The 24,392-nt window shown below is 45.0% G+C and overlaps 1 protein-coding gene across 1 annotated transcript in view; it reads left to right on the forward strand.

Annotated features, from left to right (window-relative positions):
• Nucleotides 1–8,445: 8,445 nt before the first annotated feature.
• itga5 (integrin, alpha 5 (fibronectin receptor, alpha polypeptide)) overlaps nucleotides 8,446–24,392 on the forward strand; it is a 55,643-nt gene continuing 39,696 nt past the window's right edge. Inside the window, exon 1 of the mRNA XM_066708282.1 lies at nucleotides 8,446–8,825. Coding sequence (XP_066564379.1) covers nucleotides 8,638–8,825 — 188 coding nt within the window. The 5' untranslated portion in view covers nucleotides 8,446–8,637. The remainder of the gene's footprint in view (nucleotides 8,826–24,392) is intronic.

Here is a 24,392-nt window from a genome sequence, read left to right on the forward strand (position 1 = left end):
GTACCTTAAGACCAGGTGATTTTTTTCCTAAAACAAATGCAAGTAAGCAAAGCAAATGGGGAAAGTGTTTTCTTGAAATGGACACTTACATCCTTCCGATTATGGTTCTTAAACCACTCCAAAGACCTTTATTGTGTGTGTGTGTGTGTGAGTGAAGCACAGGGCCCTCTCACAGAAGCAGTAGCACATTGAATAGGGATGAGGGCCTGTTTGCACACACTAAACCAGAGCTATCCAGTCCTCCAAGGGCCAGAGGGTTTCAGGTTTTCATTCCAACCTCAGGCTTTGGTTACTTAATTGAAGTCGTTATCACGATATGTAGTCAAGTCCTGTGTTAAATCCAGGTCTTAATCAGTCACTAACTGAAAGGCACCGATAACACCGAAACAGCACTACACAGTCAGAATACGTTTTCTGCAAAAAGCGATATCAATTTTGATCATTTTTGGACCACGATTGGACATTTCTAGTTTCGCATTTCCCTGCAAACGGACTTTGAAAATATTTAAATATGTTTTCTGGGAACCATGTTTCCGTGGCTTTAAATATGCATTTTCCTCTCACTGGCTGAGATCACATCAGCTGGGTTTTTAGTCTCGTCTGAAAGGGGCGAGTAGTAACGGGCTCAGGCTGGAAACATCCTGGCAACAAGCCTCCCTTCTTAATCACTTTGACTACCTAGCCTCCTGCAATTAGGTTTGAGGGTTTGAGGAGTGAGGTGAATGCCTGTAGGCTTTTTGTGCTTTGTTTTTCTCTCTTGGGATTCAGAGAAGATATTTTCTCACTTTGCAAGTCCAGTGGCTTACAATAATGTCACACAAGACCTACTTGTGGCTTGTGGTTTAACTGAGGAGGAGCACAGAGGGAGGCTGGTAGCAATGTGGAGCCACAGACATTGTTGGCAGTTTCAATGAAAACAAAAGGAAAGGACTCGATATCTTTTGCCAGGAATGCAACTGCACTGAGTTCCCACTGTGAAGCACATGGCCATTAGGATTCGGGCCCAGCGAATCCCTCAGCTCTGACATGGCGTTGTCTAAGCCAGCATCTCAGTTCCTTTTTCGAATGTGAGTTGACGTCAACACACCCATCTACCTGAAAAACCTTGTGGCGACTTTGTAATAAAGCCAGCATGGACCACTGAGCAATGTAAACTTGTAGGCTCCAGGGGATGTCATCAGAACCTTGTAAAATAACATTAAAACGCTCCATTTGTAAAACCACATTCCCAGGAAATGATTTTCACAAAAAACAAAACCTGTTTATTTTAAGTTCAATTGAAAAAGAATGAACTAAATATACTGTTTATACAAAGGCAATGTAATCAAATTGGGCTTAATACGTATTGAATTCCCAGATAGGGTCTATGAAACGTGCTGACATTGTTTCTGTGCCGCAGAGAACATTAACCCTGTGTGGGCCAGGTAATGCATCTCTGCAACGTTTTGAGGACCACCTCTTCCTATCGCACTAGAAGGTGTGTGGGCGGAAGGGCACAACATTCTTTTCGCTGTCATCACTCAACAGGCTAATACCTCAACAGCAAAAACAACTGCTCTGCCAGTACATGGAGTCATATAGGTTAATAGACAACTTCCCCATCCGTGTCTTTTGTGTTGTTTTCCAACAGGAGATGCCTGTTACTGACGGGTTGCCAGGATATTAGTAAGCCAGCGAAGACGAATGAACAATACTGCTGGTGCGCACTCCAATGCTTTGTGCAACACTTTGTGTACTTTTGACCTGTAAGGGTAATTAGAAGCATTGAGGCCCAACCAACACAACTAGCTGGGGAACCACTACCAGAGGATGTCATGATGCCAACTTTCGGTGGGCAGTGAAACATCAGATGGATATGACAGTGGCAATGCCTTCATGGGACTTTTTAAAGAAATTTTTAAGCACAGCACAAGGACAGATGAGCTAGACTTCAGCTGTGAATGTAGGGAGCGCAATAAGAAGGATAATTAGTCATTTCAAGTTTTATCTAAATTGTAGTCTACTGGGGAGTGGGTGGGGGAAGGGGACAGTAAATCAGCAGCTGTAGAAGCACTGATAATGTGACCTTTGTGTGCGTCTCATCTTATAATAATAACAGTGACAATGAATCACTTTTAATATTAGTTAGTCAGTCAGCAGATGTTTCTTGTGTCCAAACCAGACTTCCATACAACTGTGAATGAAGTTATTTCTATCTGTAGCTGCCTCAGCATACGTACAATAGGGTCAGGATGCTTATTTATCCATTTGGTCCAGCTCACCCAAATCCTAGCGTAAATATTCTCAAACCACCCTGTATTTTTACTGGATTCTTCCATTACTTGCGATATTAGTGTGTGTGTCAGTGAAACTCGCACACCCCACAGACCACTGCTGTTGCTGCTGTACTGTATCAGTTTGAAAAAGTCACTTCACTGTTCTTGATGTATCTGTACGCCACAGCCATACAAATATAGTCACATTTCCTGTTTTCACTTGGCTTGGTAAAGGTCTCCCATTTATGTAGGTAATTAGGAGAGATGTTAACTCCTAACATAAATGGGAGACCTTTACCAAGCCAAGAGCAATGAGGAGAATAAAATGGCCATGAATCCACCCACACTGCACTCCCATGAACAAATTAGTAGGTAATGTTACCATCTCATTTTAGTTGTTTTTTAATGGAAGAAGAGCATATTTTTTTGTGTTTAACCAAAAATGTAAAATTAAAAACAGATTACCAACTAGATTGTGTTCATTTTCTACATCTTTTTCAGTCTGAGAGATTTTCATGTGTTTTGTCCAGACATGGTTGTGGTCCAAATTAGTATCCCACTTTATTAGCCAGTTACTTTGAAGTATATGTAATCTATTAGCTGTTAGGATTGAGGCCTAAGGAAGTTGTCTAAGTGAGCATCACATTTTATAAATAAATAAATTGAGTCAAGGGCTGGAGAGTGAGTACTAGTCCTACACATGACTGGAGACGAAAGACTCCCAGTGTTGAGTGACAGATGACCGCTTTCAGGATGTTACTTTTAAGAGGACTTGAAAAGGGATTTTCCTGATATTGTGCCTTTCAGAGCAGTCTACAGGGGAGTGAGTAAGGAATCGCCTAGTAGATATGACCGACGTTGTAGCAATTTGGATAACCACTATCAAGATTTCTTTGTCTGGAGATTGAGAGAGAGAGAGAGACTGAGACTCCTGGCACCAGGTCTTCCAACCCCCCCATGTCTCTCTGTCTCACTCCTTGCATCTGCAGCCGGGGAGGGGGTGGCTGAGCAGCAGATTACAGTTCAGGGAGACCCCAGGAGGTTTGTTAGCAGGAGGAGAGATTTTCTATTTCTGCCCACAACCATGCAGCCGGCATTCAGAATCTGAACCATTTGTAATGAGAACGATACCAACTCTGAGCACCCCTTAGTGTTTAAAAGGCTTCTTTTATTGCCCCCTGATGTGAATGACATTTTTGAGGGAATCAATGGTATTTTTAAGATGAGCACAGTAAAGGCTTTTGTGTGTGTGTGTGTGTGTTTAAAAGCTTCTAATGTAAATGTGTGATTTTGCGCTTGCTCTTCTCAGAAACATGGGCACAAAATGATCCAAGAGACAGATATGGGATTGTGGGTAACCACACCAGCAGGATCGCCCTTCAAAGGGGTCCAGTGGCAGCTTTTAAATCATACTTCTGTGCTTGATGTGGATTGTGTAAAACTCAGGGCGCATAACAAGGGAGAGAGAAAGAGAGAGAGAGCGAGACTGTCATGGAATAAAAGTGCCTAACATTGGCCTCCATCACTTCTGTGTCTGTAGATCCCTGCTGTGATCCAATGACAGCCTTGACATTGGACATGTGGAAGAATACACAACACCCAGCATGAAAGTGACCCGTCACCAACACCACAATGTCTGGCTCTGATCGTCTATCAGTGGGGATGTCCTGGACCAGGGTTGCAGACCACAGCTCGAATCCAGAATAATATTGAAGTGCTGTAGCGTCTGTGTGTGTGTGTGTGTGTGTGTGTGTTTGTGTTTGTGTGTCTGCGATGGATGGGTGTAACAGCCTTTGCTTGACTAGGCAGCTGCTGGGCAGAGGGCTGCAGCTGCACATAGTTCAGTCATTAATAACTGACCGAAGACTCCAGTTCAAATTGACCGCTGAGGTAACTAAGAAGTGAGGTAAATAGAATAGCTAATTACATCTTAATTACAGGGTACACAGGGTACATTTTTATTCATCTAACCTTTTCTGTTGCTCATCAAATGGAAGCAATTACTACACACCTCATTTGTTTACTTGAAGAACCAAGACATATGGGAAATGCAGTCATCAGTGCCAAACATGTTCGATGTGTCCTCCTCTATGTTACTTTGCATGTTCTCCGGCTCTCAGTTGTCTTCAGATTAGTGTTGAACATATTGTCTTAGTATGTACCAGACGTTTTCTTAAAATCTCAGTTCTGACACTGCAGGGGTTAGAAAAACATAGGCAAACTGAAATGGTCTGATACATAAATAAATACATATATAGTATTCTATGTAGATAGGGTTTAGCAATTCTTATTTATGTGTGACTTAGAAGTAGTAGAACTTGGTTTCCTGGTTATTTGTTTTTGAATCCCCAAATATTACCTATGAGCATTGTTCCTTTGTCTTCATTTACTTAATAATACTCACTGTCTCATCCAAGTGTAGGTAAATGTTGCTGACGTTTAGCATTGTCTCAGTCTGTGGGTATATACAAAATCCTTCCTGTGGTCCAATCATCTGAAAAACTTTTAGTCTGGACCATCCCTTTGTTAGGTTCGAATTGAGGTCAGAATGTTCTCCAAGAATGAACAGCTCTTCCTAAACACTACATGCTGTTCAAATTACACTCGGTGACAGAGAATTTAATTATCTTTAACCGGGAAAGAGAGACAGAGCAAAGAACAGAAAGAGAGAGACAGAGGTCCCTCCCCACTCTCATGATGAAAGACATGGCACGTTCCTCTTGTAGCTAATTACCTCATTAGCATCTCCTTTTCCTGTTTTCATTGCTCCCTATCACCCTTAAGACCGGTACACTAGTCTGTCATTAACCTGGGCCCTCACGTGTAATTACAGAGGGGATGGGGTAATATAGAGCTCTCAGAGGTGCCTCTTGCACAAACACAAGATTGGGACCCTGATAAAAGCATGCATCTTGTTCTGTATTGTCAAAGACGGTGCAGGGAGAATTCAACTGAACACAACTAAATCCACCCCACCCCCAACTGGACAAAAATAGATGGATATGATAGATAGAACAGATAGAAATGAAAATGCTAATATACAAATGATTGCAGTGTGGTGCGGTGGTTGCTCATTCTCTTCCTATATTTCCCCCCCACCAAAAAACGATAGTCATTTAAACAGTTCTGGGCCGTGACATCATTTTTGGCCACACTTTGGTTTTTGGTCAGTTTTTACTGTTCTCCAAGGCGGTGTAAGATTGGTTTACCGAGATTTCGTTTTGCCACATCGAGAGCTTTCCTTTCCTTCTGAGGCAACAGTTCTCCTAGCCAATACACTCAGCGCCTGCCGTGTTGTGTGATTTGGACCATTCCTATCTAGCATACTGAGGCTTAGTCCAGTAGTTTGTATTGGATCCCCAGAGTAAGTCCCCTTTACTGTCAAATGCTAAGCTCTGATTTGCAACTGGCTGTGTTTCCATTACAGAAAATTAAGACCCAGGTACAGTATAATGGTGCCTTGTTCCCATGCCGTCTAGCCCCGAGAGCGGGGGGAACAATCAGACCCTGTTTCCATTGAGTGGGGCACTTCAGTTTCACCTTGGCATGTGGACGCAGTCTCTGGGCCACTGTTTCCTACCAGTCTGTAATTGGATGCTTATGATCGGGGAAGGGGAATGAAAAAAGAAAACAGAGAAACTCCATAGGGCAGCTAGTGTCAGTAGGATTTTCCCAGCAGTGGCCGGTAGAAAAGAGGCATTCAGAAGATGTCCCAAGAGCTAGGCTGATTGCCACAAGATCTTTAGAGTTAAAGTCACCGGGGACTGCCCTTAGACGGGCATGGCAGGTCCTTGTATTGTCATAGTCTATAGGAACACAATTAAGTGCAGTGAAGCTAATGCATTACAACACAATAGAGCAAAGCTGGGAAAGCAAGTGAAATACATAGGAGAACTTTTTGAAAGGTCTGGTGCAGGGGCCAAATTACGCAGCAGTGTTCTCCTGACAGACTAAACTCTGGGACATTACCTCCCCAGCACCTCAGCAGCTGTAACTGTTTCTCCACCTCCCCCAATTCCCCAGAAGAATTCCCCTTTCTGTCCTGAAGAGATATCCCCACTACACAGGCTTCTAAATATATGTCAGGTCAGCAACACACACACACACACACACACACACACACACAAGATTCGATGCTCTAGTGAACACAGCCAAATTTGGCCTCACAGAGTGAGCACGACAGGCTCAGGGCCACCCCAAGCGCAGAGTGAATCAGCTAAGTCAACACAGGCTCAGTCCAGGAGGGTGGCTCATCAAACCTGTGCGTTACTGGCACAGCGCATGTAGGTGAGCCAGCGGTCCTCAGCCCAGCTCTCTAATATGGATCTCATTACCGCACAGAGTCACCACTCCAAAAAGCTCCTCCGAGGACAAGCCATGGAAATTGTGCCAAAGAAAACAACATCTGCACAAGTTGATCTTTTCTCTGATTCGTTCTTTTTTTTTTCTGTCCTCGATTACTTGTATTTACGGTTTCATTCGTACAAGGCATCTTTTTAACCATTTAAAAACAAGCTGATCAGACATGTTTAGGTATAAAACGTTACAGTGTAAAAGTAAGTAGGCTACAAATGAACTGTTACAGGCCTACAGATTGTATTGCTTATTACAACTTATTAGGTCTACATACATTTTAAATGTTAAATTCAGGATGCCAATTCTTGAAAGGTAGTTAAATCTGGAAAATTACTATCTTATGAAGCTACCATTAACGACTTTATTTTGATAACCCTGTATCACCATGCTTACTTCACAATTAATTGGCCCTTGTGTTTTGCCTTGGAAATGGGCTTTGGGAAAAATCTGTTTATTACAGTCTTGAAATTAAACGCAGTTCATAAACGCTCTGTGCAGAATGTGTTCCCCAGAAAGGCTGTTTTTAGATTCAGTTTACAGTGTTTACAAAGTTTACAACAGTTTACAGTGCCAGTTCTTTCGTGGCATATTCGTAGCACAGGTCTGTAAACATTTGCGTTCTGTATCCTAAGTGGCGCCAGTATAAAATAAGTAATTGCCTTGTGTTTAACTTAGCTAGGCCTACATTATTGTATTTATTTGCTCCTAGGCAACGGCAATTAACGTCGAGTGACTGTTTCTTAACCGAGGGCCGACTGTTCATTTTTCAATCCTAAATGACTTGGGGGTTTTATGGAGTCTATTATCAATCTTGGCATTAATAATAAACATCTCTTGTCAAAACTGCGGTAATCCGGGTCTGAATTAAACATTAAGCGGATTGTTGAAACCGCGAAGGTCAGTGATAGGGGACTGTGGTCGGCGGGACATCATGACATCATGGCTGGAGGCTAAATCAACCCGTGCTGCGTGTTTTCCCGGAGCCCTGAAGTGGTTCATATTTGTCAGTCTTATCACTTACGGGGATTGTGACGTCAGCGGGTTCCCCTCTGCTAACTTCAAATGAGCCGCTTAACTCCGCAGTTCACGTCACTGAGGAGAACAACCTTCAGCTGTCAAGTTGTTTCTTTCGGGGCAAAAGTGGTCGGATTCTCCGGTAGTTAATTTGTAACAATTTGCATTAAGCACATTATAGCATTGGTGAGAAATGAATGAATGAATGAATGAATAAATAAGTAGGTACTCGACCTCATTTTACCTTTTTAGAAGCCCGACTCAGTTAGTGTAATCCTCGACTCTTTTTAAATGGGATAAACTTGCTTAAAACATTACACAAACTAGAAAACATGACAACTAGTGTTTACAATGCAAATGTGAATAGCACAAGTGATGCGTTCTTTCCATCCCGTTATTAACATCACCAGCCTTTATAAGAGTTTGTTCTTGCAGACTACGTTTAGTAATTTCGTTTTCCGTCCCAACTTTAGATACAAAAAAAAAGCCTACTTCTTTTTAAAACACAATCATGAGTGCGCCATCTAACAACCGCACAGAGCAACTACATTTGAAATTATCCCCCCCCCAAAAAAAAATAAAAAAAATAATTATTTCACCCTGGGATGGATTCAAACTATGATTAACTGAAAAAGTATAACCCCACACGAAGAATGACCGAATAAGAAAAAAAAAAAGTTGTCTGCAGGAATTTTGGACAATCTCCCCCCTCTCTCTCTCTCGGTCTCTCTTTTTGTGAATTAAAAGCCCCACCTCTACAGAGGGGAGTCATGTGTCGGGGAACACCCTCCCTTCAACAGCACTTTAAGTTAGTAGGAGAGAGCCAGGGCCAGGGAGAGCCGGAGAGCGGAGAGAGAGAGCGCACGGAGCAGCGAGAAGCGCAAAAAGGCAGCTGAGAACCGAGAGTAGTTCGCTTCGGATGCACGCAAACGTGTCTGGATAATCAGACTCACTCCCGTTTAATACAAGCACATTTGCAACAGAAAACACACTGACTGGATTAACGGCGGAGATGGGCTCTGAGAGGTATTATTCGGAAACCCGTCCCAGGTCTCTTCTGCTGCTGTGCTTGTGGACCGCGGTTTTGGCGCATCTGTGCGCAAGTTTTAACTTGGATGTGGACAAGCCGGCCATCTACACGGGACCCAACGGGAGTTATTTCGGCTATTCTGTGGACTTTTACATGACCAATTCTTCTAGGTGAGTAGTATCCCCCGTCTGTGTCCGTTACAACAACCACAACGACAAAGGGGGAAAAGGGGGAAAAGTTATACTGGTGTCTGTGCTGGATTAACGGGGGACCTGGAAGACCTTTGTCTCGGGTTTTTTCTTCCACTTGTCAATTGAGAGGGGAGGCGATTTACATGTAGATGTTAACACGGTACATCAAACACGGCTGAGTGGTTGAGAAATTCCTCCTACACCGATATAATAGTCCGTATCCTTGTTTCACTTCGGTGCAACTTTTTCGTTTAAAAAAAACAAACAAACTAGTCACACTTTTTGGATTCAAACGACATTTAGATGAAATGTTACTTATGAAGGCATTGGATTACGCCTGTGTAGATTGGGTTGGGGGGCTGGTGGTACCGTTAGTCTAGGATAAATGAACTGGATTTTAGGTTCTAGTTTAGTTTACACCAAATGCTTCATTCATATATATTTTTTTCATATTTGACTCTTCTGTAAACTGATTGTTTTCAGGTTGAGTTTCATATTATCCTGAGCCCCTAAGAGTGAAGGACTGCGCTGGGTAGCTGTACTGAGTTTGAGTCCCACGCAAGAGTAGGGGTGGAGAGGAAGTGGGGTGGCGGCTCATCGGGTTTGCACAGCTCAGTTGTGTCCACTGTACAGTCACTGTAAGACCGGCCCAAAGCTCCCCAGATTTAGCAGTTAAATAGGCTGTCCTTTTATAAAACGGAGCTGGGCGTTTTTCTAACACCGATTCATTCATTGGCGAGCATTGGCGCTGCTCCTGTCCGTGCGTTTGTCTGCGGCACCGATTGCTTTGGGTTCTTTAAACGCGGTTTGGTAAAACCAGTTAATGTGACCAACAAGCCTTATCTCCCGGTTTATTTTTGTGTCACTTTGGTGCAGTTTGTTTCATGTAGCGGTACGCATCTGGGATTAAACCCAAAAACAAGTCACGTTTTTCTGATCTTTTCAAGCACCTTTGTATCAAGTCGCGGAATCCACGGGGATTTAACACAATCCAGGGGCATGTTGCCGTTTGCACCTGAATGCAATCCCAGCTGGAGTTGACTCTAGATTGTGGACTGCAAATCCTTCAAACAAAAGTCTCCGATGGCTCAATTGAAAGCTTGTATACTGTCTGTGTTTAACAGGGCTGTATTCAAAAAGGTTTTGAGCTCCCCACCACTGCCAAGAAGTCAATAAACAAAAATGTTAATGTGAAGAGCTGTGACCCCCCAGTCAAGCCGTTTGCATTGAGTTTTAGCTGCTTTCAACCCCTCAAAGCTCTATAAATCTGCCTTGTACTGTACTATTATCCCCAAAGTCCTCCAGACACTAGTGAATGCTATGAGAACAGGCAGTGTGGAGCAGTGAAGTGCTCAGAGGTCACTCAAGTATCCTGTAGAAAGTCCCCTGCCTGGATCCTTTCCAAAACAGCCGAGGGTTTGGTTTCTATAGTTTGTAAGTCGAAAAGGAGTGTGTTTAATGTTGGTACAGAAGCCTTGTTACCAGCAGGAGGTGAGCAATCGATACGTGCTATTCTCGCTCCTATCTCGTGTGTATGATGGGCAAAGACACAGTCGGAGCAAGCTGATCTGTTCCAGTGCTTGCACTGACGCATGCCTGGCTGAGCAGCAGTAACTGTCATTTCTAGCACACATTAACCCTTTTTCTTGGCCACTAAACTCAAGCTCCCAATATCATATTGTGGTGGAAAACTAGACATATTTTACTATAGACATAAAGGTATTGGGTCATTGAGGGTTTCTGTTTTCTAGCAGGCGTTCCCCAACCTTAGTCCAGAGAGCAATGATGTAGGAGGTTTCTCCAGCTCTCTTGAAATAGCCAACTCTCATAACATGGACAGGTACTTACACTGAATCGATTAAGACAATAAATGGCAACCTAATGAGTAGGTAGTGAAGAACTGGGGTGGGACTAAACCCCTCGGGAGACGGCAGTTCTCCAGAACCAGGGCTGCTGAGGCCTGGCTTATAGGGATTTAAGGATACAGAGATGGGCTGGGTGATTCCAGTCCTCGGGGCCTTTCAAGCTGTATTCCATCTGTAATACTGACCTGTATTACATCTGCACTTGTTGGCTCATTTGTAGTGGGATTTGTGCTTATTGCACTTTGTACTGATTGCATTTACTTGTGAAAACTATTGCCCTGGATAAGGGTGTCTGTTAAGAAAGCAAATAATAATAATCGGCAAATACTTAAGACCTGGGATGAACAGGGGATTTGACTTCTTATCCTATTAATGGCTTCAATTCTGTAATGAAGCCCTGAGGACGAACTGAAACCAGCAGCTACTGTGGCCCTCAGACTGGCACTGCCCACCTCTGATGTAGTGTCGAGGGATTACACCACCCTAACTAACTCATACACCAAGCCTCGATGCAAGAGCAATTGCTTTTGTCCTTCGTGTCATGGTACACAGTCCATTCTAGATGCTTTGTATGTTTCCGAATGGGAGCCTGCTCTCTTGGCCGCTCAGTTGAAGTGTTCTTGTTGAGCAAAAATGCAGCGCTTGTGAACGTTGGCTTTAAAGTCCAGTGCCTGGCCTGTCTGATGCACAGCGAGGCGGATCGGACCTAGGACCGTCTCTCGACAGGGGATGTGTTGTGCCGTATCACCAGAACGAGTCTGGGCTGTGCTCCAGCTGTCGAAAATAAAAAGGAATAAATGCCATCGCCCATCCAGATTGAACTCTCAGCCTCGCACAAGAAAAATCGTTGTTGTTTTTTTCTTGGCGGAGCGACAGCGTTCCCAATCTGACAAGCGGCTTTCCGGAAGCTTTGCTCAGAGTTGGGCAGAGTCTCCAGTTACCCATTTTCTCCAGCAGACAGACAGGGATTTCATGATTTATTTTTCTTTCTTTTTCTTTTTGTCTTACTTCACATGCTTGGCTCCCTTGGCAGGAAACGGCATGATTTAAAGTGTGTTGCTGGGACATTGCAGTAGTCATCTGTTGTGATGCGTTGATGTAATTCTGCGGTGCAGTTACAGCCCTGTTATTTTATCCCCAACCCCCATCCATCTCTCCCTCCTTCTTTCTTTCTACCCACTTAATTCTGAGCGAGTGTTAAGTCATGGGAAAAGCACGGGCATCCCACAGACTCTGCCTCCTCAACTGGTCTGCTGAGAGTAATGTGAGGAGGGAGGGAGAGATGGGGAGGGATGTTATATGTTGTGTTCAAGGGCTGGAGGGATCAGTAATGGATGAGATTTTGTAGGTGTCTTTCAATCACAGTTGGGGAAAATAAGTCACACTTTCCCATTGGAGCAAGTAATTTGCTTCATATAAGAAACGCAGAGCTCAAGCAGAACCAATCAATGGAAGCCAGACTTTATCAAAGACTGGAGATGTGCTTCTGCTGGTACTGAAGGGGTTCAGAAATGGCTGGGTTAAGTTGTGTGCAGTGGGGTTATGCTGTCCTCTATAGCTTTGCTCATTTAGGGAGCTGACATTCCCCTCAGTGCGAAATGAGGTATTCAGTCCATCTGTAATTGCAGTCTAAAGCTGAAGTAGCTATCCCGTATTTCCTGAACAAGGACCTGATTGGATTTGGGGGAAATTGAGCAGCTTAAAGTTAAAGAGTGGAGCTTCACCTTTCATGGAAAGGCAGTGGATCAATTTGGTTTGGGATAATTCTGATGGTTAATGATCTGCTCTCCAGTGAAGGTTTGTCTTGCTAGAATAAGGAGAGAGTGGGGTATTAACTAGTTAAAGACTGTATTTGTGCAGTGCGGGTAATGCATTTACCAGGAGGGCTCCAGTTCAAGGCCCGGCCCTGCCCCCGACTCGCTGTGCGTCAACTAACTTTACCGCCTTGTGCTCTGTCCTCCAGACGAGACATAAAACCAAGGTCCTTTTGTAAGTGACTTGGCAGCAGCGGAACAGTGGCCGGTGCTTTGCTCGTCTGCAGAATGACTTGTTCCTGGAGAGCCACAGGTTTTATAAGGCCTCCCCGAAGCCTCAACCACTGACTCCCCCCCGATCACGTGCTCGTCCCGACCTCATATGCCCCCAATAATGGACTCTCATGATGTAACTGGTTTAACCCTCTACGCTACGGCTCCCAGAACTCCATTATGTTTTCGACGCCAGCGTCTATGAACAGAAGTTCGAATATTGCACTGTACATCGCAAACGGACAGGACTTGTCTCAATCGCCCAGCGAGACGTTGTGTGATTTAGAGTTGCAGTAGTTCTTCAGACACGGAAGCCTCCATGTCAACATCAAGGAATGCAGGGCGAGGGGAAGAACTTGGATATTTTTGGAAAGATAATATCTCGTAAAAAGATGCAAAAGGGTGGAACAGCTTATTTAGCTGCATTTTCTGTTCAACAAGTAGAAGAGATGTTATTTCAGGAACCAGAGGATCACCAGTTGGATTTAGTTAATTACGTCTTTCATTTATAATATTTGTAAATTGTGCAATAGCGAGAGGATTGATCTTTTTTGATAAATGAGGCTTTGCATTCAGAGTTTTTAAAGGGTTAGTGCACTGCCACAGAGACTGGAGCCAGCAAGACTCCTTGCACAACAGTTTTTTTATCAGCTGCATGCTTTGGTCCTGACTTCTGATCAGGCGGAGAGGTGATGTGCACTTCACCTCTCTCTTTTGCAGGGAATAATGTCACAGGCTTGAGATGAAGGGCCTCACGATGGCGAAAACAGAAATGGATCGCAGGGCTGTATAATGGCAGTGTTGTTATGTTGGCCCAGTCAGGGTCAGCCATTTGTCATTCCAGCCCTGTGTGCGTGAGCCGTGGTTGACGCAGTGGAATGCCACGGTGTGTACAGTGCTTCCCTTCATTCGCCGCCACTGCGCAGCGACCGGCGGAGGAGCTGCGGTCAGGGAGGAATCTCGCCGCAGCCACTAATCGGCACTGCGAAGAGAACAGCCACACTGCAGGAAGTCCGCAGTGTGCTGTGTCTTTCATCTCGCTCTACCCGGGTCAGTTCTGGCTGGCTGGCTGACCCACCTCCTAAGACAGGATGCTATTGAACTGGGTCGACCCTCTTTCGACCCGTGTCCGTGCTTTGATGCCAATCGGAACCCTGGTTGTGGAACGGTCCAGTGAGCAAGGGGCTCATGATTCGATGAGTCCGTTCGTGCCGTCATGCAACAACGATTGGTAAGCTAGGCTGTGGGTTATATAAGCGGAACGAAGAGTAGAGAATCACGCAGGACACGCTTAAGAGGATATGGGAGTGAAAATAAGTCTGAAGCAGGGTTTTCTTTGAAGTGATGGTGCTGTCTGTGTTGATCCTAATGGGTGAATGTCCTCTGAAACCATGAGCAGCTGGAGAGTTGGCTGGGGTTTGTGTGTGTGTTTGTGTGAGTGTGCGCACCTCCAGGACAGGTCTGTGTGTTCTGCTTGAGCTCTTAATGACTCTTAAATGAATCAGTTGTTGTCTTAATAGATCTCCATGACCGCTACTTTCCAGACTGCCAGCCGCTGAGGAGTTCAGGTTACTTCTTTAGTGTGCAGGGCTGAGGTGCTCGGGTATCAGGAGCTGCTCCAGGGCATTGGTCCTGTAGGTAGGGCAGAACAGTGTGAGTGCATGATGGGATATTGCAGTGTAGTGCAACAAGGTGCAGCAGCCCCCACTGCGATCCACAATCAGCTGGGATTCCTTGCCCGAGTGTGAGCGCTTGCCAAAGACGGACTACTGCCAACAGCCCTGGATCTCCCTCTCCATCACTCAGCCCGGGGACGCCAGACTGGCCTTGATCCCACACTACTTCTTTTGGGAGAGTTCTGGCAGTCTCACTGGGAAGCTACGCAGGGCCTCTCCAACCGCGTGCTGCCCCAGCCCCTCGGCCCTGCTCTGACCCGTCGGGCAGCTCTCTTACCCGAGCGCCCCCCCACCTCTGACATCGCCACAGCAGAGACGGGTAGTTGCCTTAATGATTTTTAGAAGTCAACTGCTCTTGACTGGCTTTGTTGTTTGTTTATGCTTACCAAAGCCTTTTTAGTTGTTTATCATGGTCTTAAATCTGCCACACATTCATCTTCTATAACGGCAACGATCTCTCTGATCTCATTCTGCTCCATGGTCTCGGGACACTTTCACACTAAGAACGCCTCCCAGCAGTAATTGCCAATAGTGTAACGTTTTGAGATTTGTTTGCAGTGCGGCCAAGAATTCTAGAAACTTTCCTGATATTTATAATGCCCATATTGTGACTTTTATTACAAGACCTCGTGTCTGTTTCCAATTGAGCCAAGTGGGTGGAAAGAAAATCGGCTCATTTTTAAGTTCAATAACAGCCTTGCGTTGCCAAGCAATCTCTAACAATGCAGCCAGCAAATAAAGTGTAGACCAGAAATATTGCTCCCGATGACGTACCAGCAGTGACGGATGACCACTCCTGCCAGCAATAATAACCGAATCTAAACTTCCCTTTCCTTCTCGCATTCTTCTCGTTCTCTGCTTCATCACTTCTTCCACTCTTTTTAAATCGGTAAATCGTAGGTAACATAACACACGAAGCTCGTAGCTGTACCATTTTAAACCAGTTAAGATGGGGAGAGAGAGCCAGGTTCAGTGCATTACACCCATCGATGGACAGGCGTAGTGTGGCTCTAGGGTGATTGCTGCTTGTGGTTGATTGCTTTCTCCCCTTTAATAGAATAAAACACGTACATCTGGTCCAAGTAGGTCACCTCCAGCAATCTACTGGTGATAGTCCCTGCACGAAGAGTGCAAGGAACAAGGGTTTTCGGATGCCCGGATGTGAGAGAGACTCAAGATTTTTATCTTGCAGGTTTTTGCTACCAAAGATAAAAATCTTGAGTCTCTCTTGCATACAGGCAGCAGAAAGGGTTAACCTCTCTCCCACGAGACTGTGGCTTTTTAGTCTGATATTATGACCGCCTGCTCCTGAATCATCTAATTCGTCCAGGCCAGTCTGTGTGTGTTCAGTCCTCTCTGATGTGGCGGTCAATTTCCTGCAATTTCGCTGCCTCTGGGAGCCCGACACAGAGACAGTATTTTCTCAGACCGTGTTGCCTTATCCTGTTACATGGTAAAGAAATATTTGTGTCCGGTTTCTGATAAGAATAAAACTCAGACTGGCTACTCAGTGGTGTTGGAAGTTCTTATCCTCATTATGGCTTAAAACAATATACATATATCAGTTGTTGTTTTTTTCGCCAACCGACAAAGGAAACTAATTCGTGGCCAAGTTATGCTCTTGTATAAAAACGTGTTCCAGCAGAGGGTGAAGTCAGGCTATTATTAAAACATTGACTTTGTCCTGCGCATGTTGCTGCTCTGGTTCTCTGAGGTGATTAGCGATTTCCCCTGCAGCCCGGCACAATGGTGCTCATTGTACCGGGGTGAAAAATGTTTTCTTTCTCGCAACTTTCCGTGTGACTTTTCTGTCATTTTCCCCCTTCTTTTTCCAACAGACTCTATTCCTCCAATGCCTTGAGGAGAATGAGTTTTATATCCCACACCACGAGGGGTGTTGGAAAGAACTAAAAATTTGCAACTTGGAATGAAACCATTTGATTAATCTGACCCGAGAGAGAGAGCGGGAGGGGAGGGTTTGGGGAGTGCTTTGCTGTCCTGCCTCCACTATTGGCATTTCAGGGAATCTCCCACCAGTTTGATTCGGTTATATGACCTTTAGGATCTGCCGCAAGCTTGTGCTGAAAAGCTGCGCCTGATCCTATTTTAACTTCCCTTGTCTGTCACCAGAGTTGGACTCAGAATAAGGCGACAAGCTCAAAATACCTTGCAGCTGCTGTTGGTTCATGGCGAGAGACCCGTCACTTACGGAAAATAAGGCCCAGTTGCAGAGGGGGAGTCTTAATCACTTTCACCTGTCGTGCCATAGAAAGAATCATCCCTGTGATGTCTGTTACATAGGAGGCTGTGCTCTGACGCAATCGGCCAGTGTCATCGCCTGCATTGACTGCATTGCCTGTATGTCCCAGCCTGCCACACCCTGTATAGTCTGAGAGGCGAACCAAAACATGACATTGCATCAGCTGAAAACTCCCAAGATCCACTGCAATGGGGTTTCAATGCTCTCAAAATGTATCTGCTACTATTGTGCAGTTTTGCGGACCCCATCACTTGCATGCACGCACGCACGCACGCGCACTTGTGACTTGTGAAGGGGTTAAGTCCTAACTGCTTTCTCTAGCTCTCATGAAAAGCTGCAACAGCGATGGCTGTCCCCAAGTGAGAGCAAAGGTGCAAAGAGGGGGACATTTCGGGGGTATATTTCTGCACAGTACAGCGAAGTGCGAGTCAATGCAAGTTATTGTACTAAACCTGGACACCTGGGCTAGACCCAATAAGAACTGTGCCCTGCCTAAGAGTTGCAAAGTCTGCACATCTTGTTTGAACTTATTGTCAGAAGTAACTTTCTGCTACGTGGAAATCGAAACACGGTAGGCTGTGAGTTAGACATTTTAGGATGCGTGGGCGAGTCACTGGCTTTGGTCTAGCCCAACACTTGTTCGTTAGTAACCTCCTTTAAAGGTGTAATTAGCCACGTGGACCAGGTCAAATTGGCATACATATTGTGCCGCCAGTCTCTGTGATCTTCACACCTCTGTTTGCTTTATTTATTCTTTCTGTTCATTCTCGCCATTGGCGAAGCCCTGCCAAGCTGTTGAATGACTTAAGAGACTCGTGGAGTGTGCTTGCATTGCTAGTGGAGCTATTCAGAGGACAAGAATGCTCTGGGGTTGCCAAGGAAAATACAGGCCCAACGCAACACTGTCAGGTAAATTACTTCTTTCTACAGCTTGCTTGTTCCTTCTCTGATGAGCTTACAATCCCTGCGTCCCTGTTACAGAGAGGGAGCTAGACGATGCAAGGAGTTTTAAATTTGCTCACCGCCCCGCCCACCCCCTGTCCCCGACACCTGCTGTATTGATGTCAGCGGTGGGTGGAAGACGTCAATGCCATAGGACAATAAAGAGTGCTGTATGTCTGAGTAATCTGGGTTGAATGCATTTGTTCTCTGCTCCTAGTTTTCATTGTGCCAAACGGCCGTATGAGGTGAATTAAAAAATCTTTGCTGGCATAAATATGTGAGTTGTGCAAACTGCAGGCTCGGCCAACCCCAGCTGAGGATTTTTTTCCTTGCTTGTGACCTTATCCATAGTTAATGTACACAGGGAAGCATGGAGTTAACATTAAAAACCCATAGATTTTCCTTTTTCTTCCTCAAATTTGTATGAAGACTGGCTAGTACAATCTGAAAAAAGTGGCTTAGTGTTATATTCTTGATCGGCAAGAAGGGAGGTCTGGTTTCCCATGCTCGTTTGATATCTGAAGTCTGAGATTAATTTGTGTTAAGAATGGAAAGGTTTGCATTTCGGTAGCTTGAGTAAGACGGGAGCCCCAAATGACCGAGTCTCTACTTGGCATTGCGCTCTTGCATTAAAGACTGAGCAGTTATTTAAAAGGAGGAGCAGCGTGTCTGTGTGTGTTGGGTCTAACCTCACTGGCGCTGCCACGGGGAAGCTGAGCTCAGGGTGATGCTGTGGATTTTCCTGGCTCTGCTGGGAGAGGTGGGATGAGTCATGGTAGCCAGGGGACACTGCCAATGGCTGTGTTGAGGGAGCAGCTGTCTGCTTGTGGGCTGCTCCCAGAATCATCCTGGTGACTGGGCATGGGGAGCCTGCACCAGAATGAAGAGGCACTAATGGGGCACTCCAGGACAGGACGTGCTCAGCCACGGACAGAGAGACACACCTGTGTTTGTGTGTGCATCTGTGTGTATTAATAATTTATCCCTCATGGTTAAGCAAGGCAGAGTGTTTTACGGCCTTGCTCCATGTTGGAAAGCACTTTCTTCTCTGCAGGCGAAATTCTATTGATTTGGGTTGGAGGTAGAAGGAGGGGATGGCTGTCTGGAACCAAAAATGCTGCAACTGCATTTTTTCCCTTGAGTTAGCATTCTCTAACCATTGGATTAATCTCAAACTATCATTCTCCAAAATTGTACTAAGTGTACTCAAGTTCAAAATATATATAAACAAAAAAACATATGGTCCCCTGTCACCCCCACCGATCGAAGTGCTTTCAAATTGTACGCATCTGTTGCAGGAAATGTCTGCTGTTCCTCTCTTGGTGCACACGTGGTGGTGCATGTGACATGTCATACATGTGTGTATAAATCTGACCACCAATTGGAACATCTACACATTTTTAGGCCCGGCCTTTTTTCCATGTGGCAAACGTTTCTCCCCTCCATATTGTGCAGGTTCACTCCAATCCAGGCCAGCCTGCTGCAAGGATCAGCGTCTTTGCTCGGGAGGCCTGCGTTGGTCAACTCGGTGGAAGTACAGGAAGCGGTCTCTGGAAACCGATACAAATCTCAGTGGAGGAATTTTTGGGGAAGTGACATTCAGATCCTGTAAGGGGAAAACACTTTCCCCTGGCTAGGCTTGCTTCTCTTTCCGCTGCCTGCTTCCACGTCACACTTGACATTTTGTCATCGAACGGGACATCCTGCTGTTCACGGTCAAGTAAAATCCAATGGTTAAATGCCAAGATTCGCTTATGCAAACATTTACGTTGAACCCTTGTGTTCCTTATAGTAGAGGAAATATAATTGAGAAACTCTTGCTTCTTATAAGTGGCTGGTTTGACTTTTGTACAGATACTGGACACGGTGCACTGTGTAGGAATGGGTGGGGCGTGAGAATGAATGGCAGAGGGGTGGGGAGTCCCAGGTTAGTGGAACTTTCTTCCTCTCCCTGCATGCTGTGATTTCCTCAGGGCAGGAGCTCAGAATTGCAACAAGCGGTTGGCAAGGCGGCTCTGCAGGGACTGCTGCACTTATTATTGGTTTCTCAAGGGGCAGGGAGGTAGGGCAGGAGAGTGAAAGGGAGAGAGGGACGGAGATGGGGAGAGGGTGACACATTTGAGGGTGAGCGCAAAGAAAGAGGGGAAAGGGGAGAAAACGTCAGAGAAGGAGAGGGGAAGAGGGAGAGCAATTGAGATGGAAAGAGAGGGAGGGGGGTGGGTGGGAGAAAAAAAAAAATCCATAAACTAAAATGAAACGGCTCTGCTGACTAGACGGCCAGCCAGGAAGACATCGGCTCTTGGCTCTGATCCGAGGCAGCGCTGTGGAAATGCTGCTTTCTTACTTAACAAGCCTTGCGTCTCAGCACCGCTAATTACAGCTTAATGGGCGGATGGGGGGTTGACGGCAGGGGTGGCAACTTAGGTTTGCCTGTAAAAAATAAAAATAAAGTGTGAACTATTTTTAAGTTAGTTTTTCTGCAAGTCCTGCTTAATGCTGGCAGTGTTTTAAATGTTAGTCCATTGAGGGAAGGGGATTGTTCGTATTGTTAGTTCTCTTTACCCCAAAAGTTATAAAGCCTAAGAAGTGGCTTTGTGAAGTGTTCTAACCAATCAGCACCCAGCCCTGTGTGCTGCAATGCGTCACACAGCACAGGAACTGAGTGGAAGCAGCCGAGCTGAAGATCTAATAGTCACCTGTTAGAAAACCCGATATCTGGTGTGCTCATCTACAGGCTGCGGTAACACTACAGAATGGAGGGTTCAATCCCAGGTGGGGACGCTGCTGTTGTACTCTTGAGCAAGGTACTGTACGTACATTGCTCCAGTAAAAACCCATGTAAAATGAATGAAGCCTGCTGTACAACCTGATGGATTCGTTTTGCCCAGCAACCTGGGCTGGAGAGATCACTGAAGTCAAGCTGGCTTTTTGGGCAGAGTGAAAACAAGGTCACTTTTTAAACTAAATGCAGCCTCTTCCCAAGCTTTCTTTAGGCGAGTATTGGGATGTTCGCTTCCCCCTCCTACACTAGGTTTTCATGGCTCTATGCCCGGCTGAACCCCTTTCAGTAGCCATATGTCAGCCCAAGTTTTTAAGTTGGGCCCCTCTATCGTATAACAGTATCATTTTAATCAAATATATTTTGGAGTTGGATTAGATTTTCTTTTTGCTTTGAGCCAGTGCACAAGATTTACAAGATTAAATGCAAAACCGTACATAGTCTGAATAGGTTCTGAACGTCTGAGGTTTGCCAAGATTTTCTTGTGGTGTCGGTTTTATGTAGCCTATTTTGTGTGCTTGTGAGCTGATCCAATTCAGTTGTTTTAGTCGGCCTCTTTGTGTTCATCTTCACACAAATGAAGATGATCTGTTTAGTTTTTAGTTTTTTTTTATTCAGTTTCAGTTTCTGTATCCCTGATGGCCTATTGGCTAAAGACAAAGCATATTTAGAAATCCAGTGATTCAGTAATGTGTACACAGTGCATAGCTGTAATAACAATCTTCTGTGGTATGTACTTCCATAGGATGACTTTGTTTTCATCCACCCTTTTCAGTTGCTTTTATTTTTCTAACCCCCACAGTCTCAGATCCTCAATTTCCAAGGCTGTGGCTCCACATTAGGACGAACTGTTCAACACAATTTGATTTGAAAGAGGCAATGGAGCAGTCTATTGAACAAAATTTTAAAGTATACTGCGCAGTTTCGTGTCGGACATGTTTGACATCAAGGAAAGCGTGTCTTGCGTGTACTGGTACTTGTAAGTAAATTATAGGCACCTGTACAGATTTCTTCTTTCTATGAGCGAGAAAAGATTGGGGAAAAAAACAAAAAAACAATCGCACTGTGTATTTATCATCTGAAGGTCGTAAATAGCGATATCATTTTGAATGCATAAAGCCCACCGCTCCCTGCCTCACAGGGGAAGGCCTGCTCTTCAGCACCGGCTTGGAAACGGTGCAGGGGATTGGATTTTCTTCTGCAGTGGTTTTCTTTTTGGCAGCAACACTGGGAGGTCAAGTGCTCGCTTAGTTAATTTCAGGCCGTGCTGCTAAAAATAGTCTCCCAGGATGCCGCCACATTATAGATAAGAACTTGGGCCCGAGTGCTTTTTCAGTCCTGGCTGGAGAGCCTGCATCTGGCCCACCCATCTCCATACACACAAAGGGCGCGGACGGTTCCAATACTATACCATGCGACTTTGGGGAACTCGTGGGACTGGGAAGTGCTGTCTGTTTTTTGTGTGGTTTCATAAATACTGCACTCTAGGCGACTGTCCAGAAGGGTTTTGGTACTATAGTACTGAGCGAAGTGTTTCCATTGTCATGCTCTCTGTATTCATCTTTGTATTCCTAAATCCTACAAATCCCAAACTGAGGTGTGACTGCTGCTCTCGGGTGGTCCGTGGAAAGATGACCTAATTACAGGGAAGGGGGCATGGTGAGGTTTAATAGGGATACAGGGGATCATGGGATTGATCTCAAGGTTTGTTTTTAGACTCCAAAATGTCTCCTTTGCGAGCTGGAAGAAAAGCACCTTTAACCAGCCCTGAATCGCAATGACTGGACTGCGATGGTGTTTAGATTAATTCTCAAAAAAGCATCTCTAGAAGGTTCCATAATCTGGATCTGTGCTCCACCTCCCATTGAGAAACGTGTTTCTAGTTGATTGCTGCAGCTGAGCCGACCCTATAAAGAATAATTGTAATTTCAAGCTGTAAAAAAATTAAATTAAATGATTGTGGTTTGTGTGTGCTGCAGCAATTATAATGGCCTTCTGCTGACATAATTGTTGCAGCTGGATAGGTAATTAATGCTGGAAAAAATTAAAATATTTTTTTGTTGTTTGTTGGGGTGTGGGGGTGTGAGTTTGAGTACCTGTTTTGATCCGGTTTCTAATGTCCTTCAGGAACAGGACACAAGACTGGAGTTGCCAATCATTGCTGGAAATAATGACAGAGTGGAACATTTGTTTCTCTTGCGGCGGCTAATTATTTTGCCTTTTAATTTACCTAAAAGCTTAATGGCTTTTTAAAAAGGCTTTTCATTGCTGAAATTATGCTGATTCGCAGACCGCTTGCTGTGCACGCGGGGGCTGCTGCTGGAATGTTCAAAACCGCTGCCCCTTAATATCTCATAATCTTTCAATTTACGCAGCCTAGATCATTAACCGCAGCTTAATTAACGCTCAGACACCCAGTGTGGTGTCGGTGTGGTTCAGTGCAGCGGCTGGCGTGGGGCTGTCTGAGAGGCCTGGTACACCACAGTGCCACTTTAGCAATATTGTTTTCCTTCTGTGTGTAGCTCTGGAACTTTGAAGTGTGGAGAGTTTCCCCTGGAGCTAAAGGATCAAGCCTAACTGAAATAACCTTTTGTATAATCTGAAACTATCGGGATCTTCAGTTTTTTTTTTTTTTCTCCCCTTTTTTCCACTTTCTTTCTCCTAGTTAAAAAAAGAGAAAAAAAGAAGCATTATCCTTCTTGCCTCTCTGCCACGCCACTATGCAGGACAATGTGCTTCATAAAGCCACACCCATGTTTCCCGTCCTCCCGGGGCTGGCTTGGGTCCCAACATGCTCCCGGCAGTTTGGCTCTTGCCGCCCTCACAAGCTCTCCCTCTGGATGGAACGGATCAGCCCGCTCCTCTGTCAGGGTCAAGTCAAGGAACTGAGCTAACGCCAATATCTCATTGCAGAGGTCCAGGAGAAAGCCAGGGATTATCGTCAAGTCCTTTCCAATCAAGCCCTGTTAACCTTCCGTTATCTGTGTTAATCTTGGTAATTGTGAAAAGCCATCAACTCGGCAGGGAGCCAGAGCCAGAAAGATTCTGGGCTGGGATAAATGGCGCATTCAATTCTAATTGTTGCCTCTTCTACAGCCCTTTGATGGCTATCAGGGGCTTGCAGTGTTTAATTGCATTAAGTACAGTAGCTGCTCCCTGATTAAGGACGGCAAGGGGGTCTGTGTTTTTCTTGGCGCAGACAGAAACCTGTCAGCAGAGAGAGGCTAGTGCCGATCCTGTGTGTGAACAGGAACTCGGAAGTGGTAATGGTAGCAAAGAAGCTACTTGTCAAGTGCCTGCGTCAAGTATTTACAATTTGCATCCAAGAGTGCTCTCCCTCTTGTTCTTTTGCACTCGTGTTCTCTTTCTCATTCTCTCATGGAGCAGTGATCAGTTCACATCCTTTTCTTACAGTGCTGTGGGCTCGGTCAGGAATGGCACTTTTTCACAGTTGCACTCTCTCACTTTCATCACTTCAGTGAGTGGAGGTGGCATTAAAACTGACTTTTTTTTTTTTCCCAGTGAACTCCATTCTGGGGCGGGGTCTCTCACCTCAATCATCCAGATTCTTAAACATGAGGTGAAACATTAGAAAGGGAACGGTGAAAACCAGAAGCTCTTCTCCCAAGGAACAGTGACTGTTGGTGTTGATAGACCCACCGCAGTCTGTTGGGAATTGGGCCTGGAGTCTCGCCCTGTCCTTGTCTGCACTATGATTTTCAATGGACTGTCTAAGGGGCAATGGTATGGACACTGAAGTGTTCAGAATCACAGTCTCCAATCTGAGGTAATATTTCATTTTGAATAGGCCCTCTTTGACTTGTCAGTATTAGAGGGAGGAAAACTGAAATAGACCCTATTTTAAATCCTACCAACAACTCGTAATGTATTTTAAGCAGAATTACTGCTTTACATTGTGTGTAATGAGGATTGGGGCATCAATTCCAATTCTGTTGCAGCCAGAATTGAACAAAAGGAATTGCTGCCCCCCCCCCAC

Source organism: Amia ocellicauda, chromosome 7 (assembly GCF_036373705.1).
Source record: "Amia ocellicauda isolate fAmiCal2 chromosome 7, fAmiCal2.hap1, whole genome shotgun sequence".
In the NCBI taxonomy this organism is placed as follows: domain Eukaryota; kingdom Metazoa; phylum Chordata; class Actinopteri; order Amiiformes; family Amiidae; genus Amia; species Amia ocellicauda.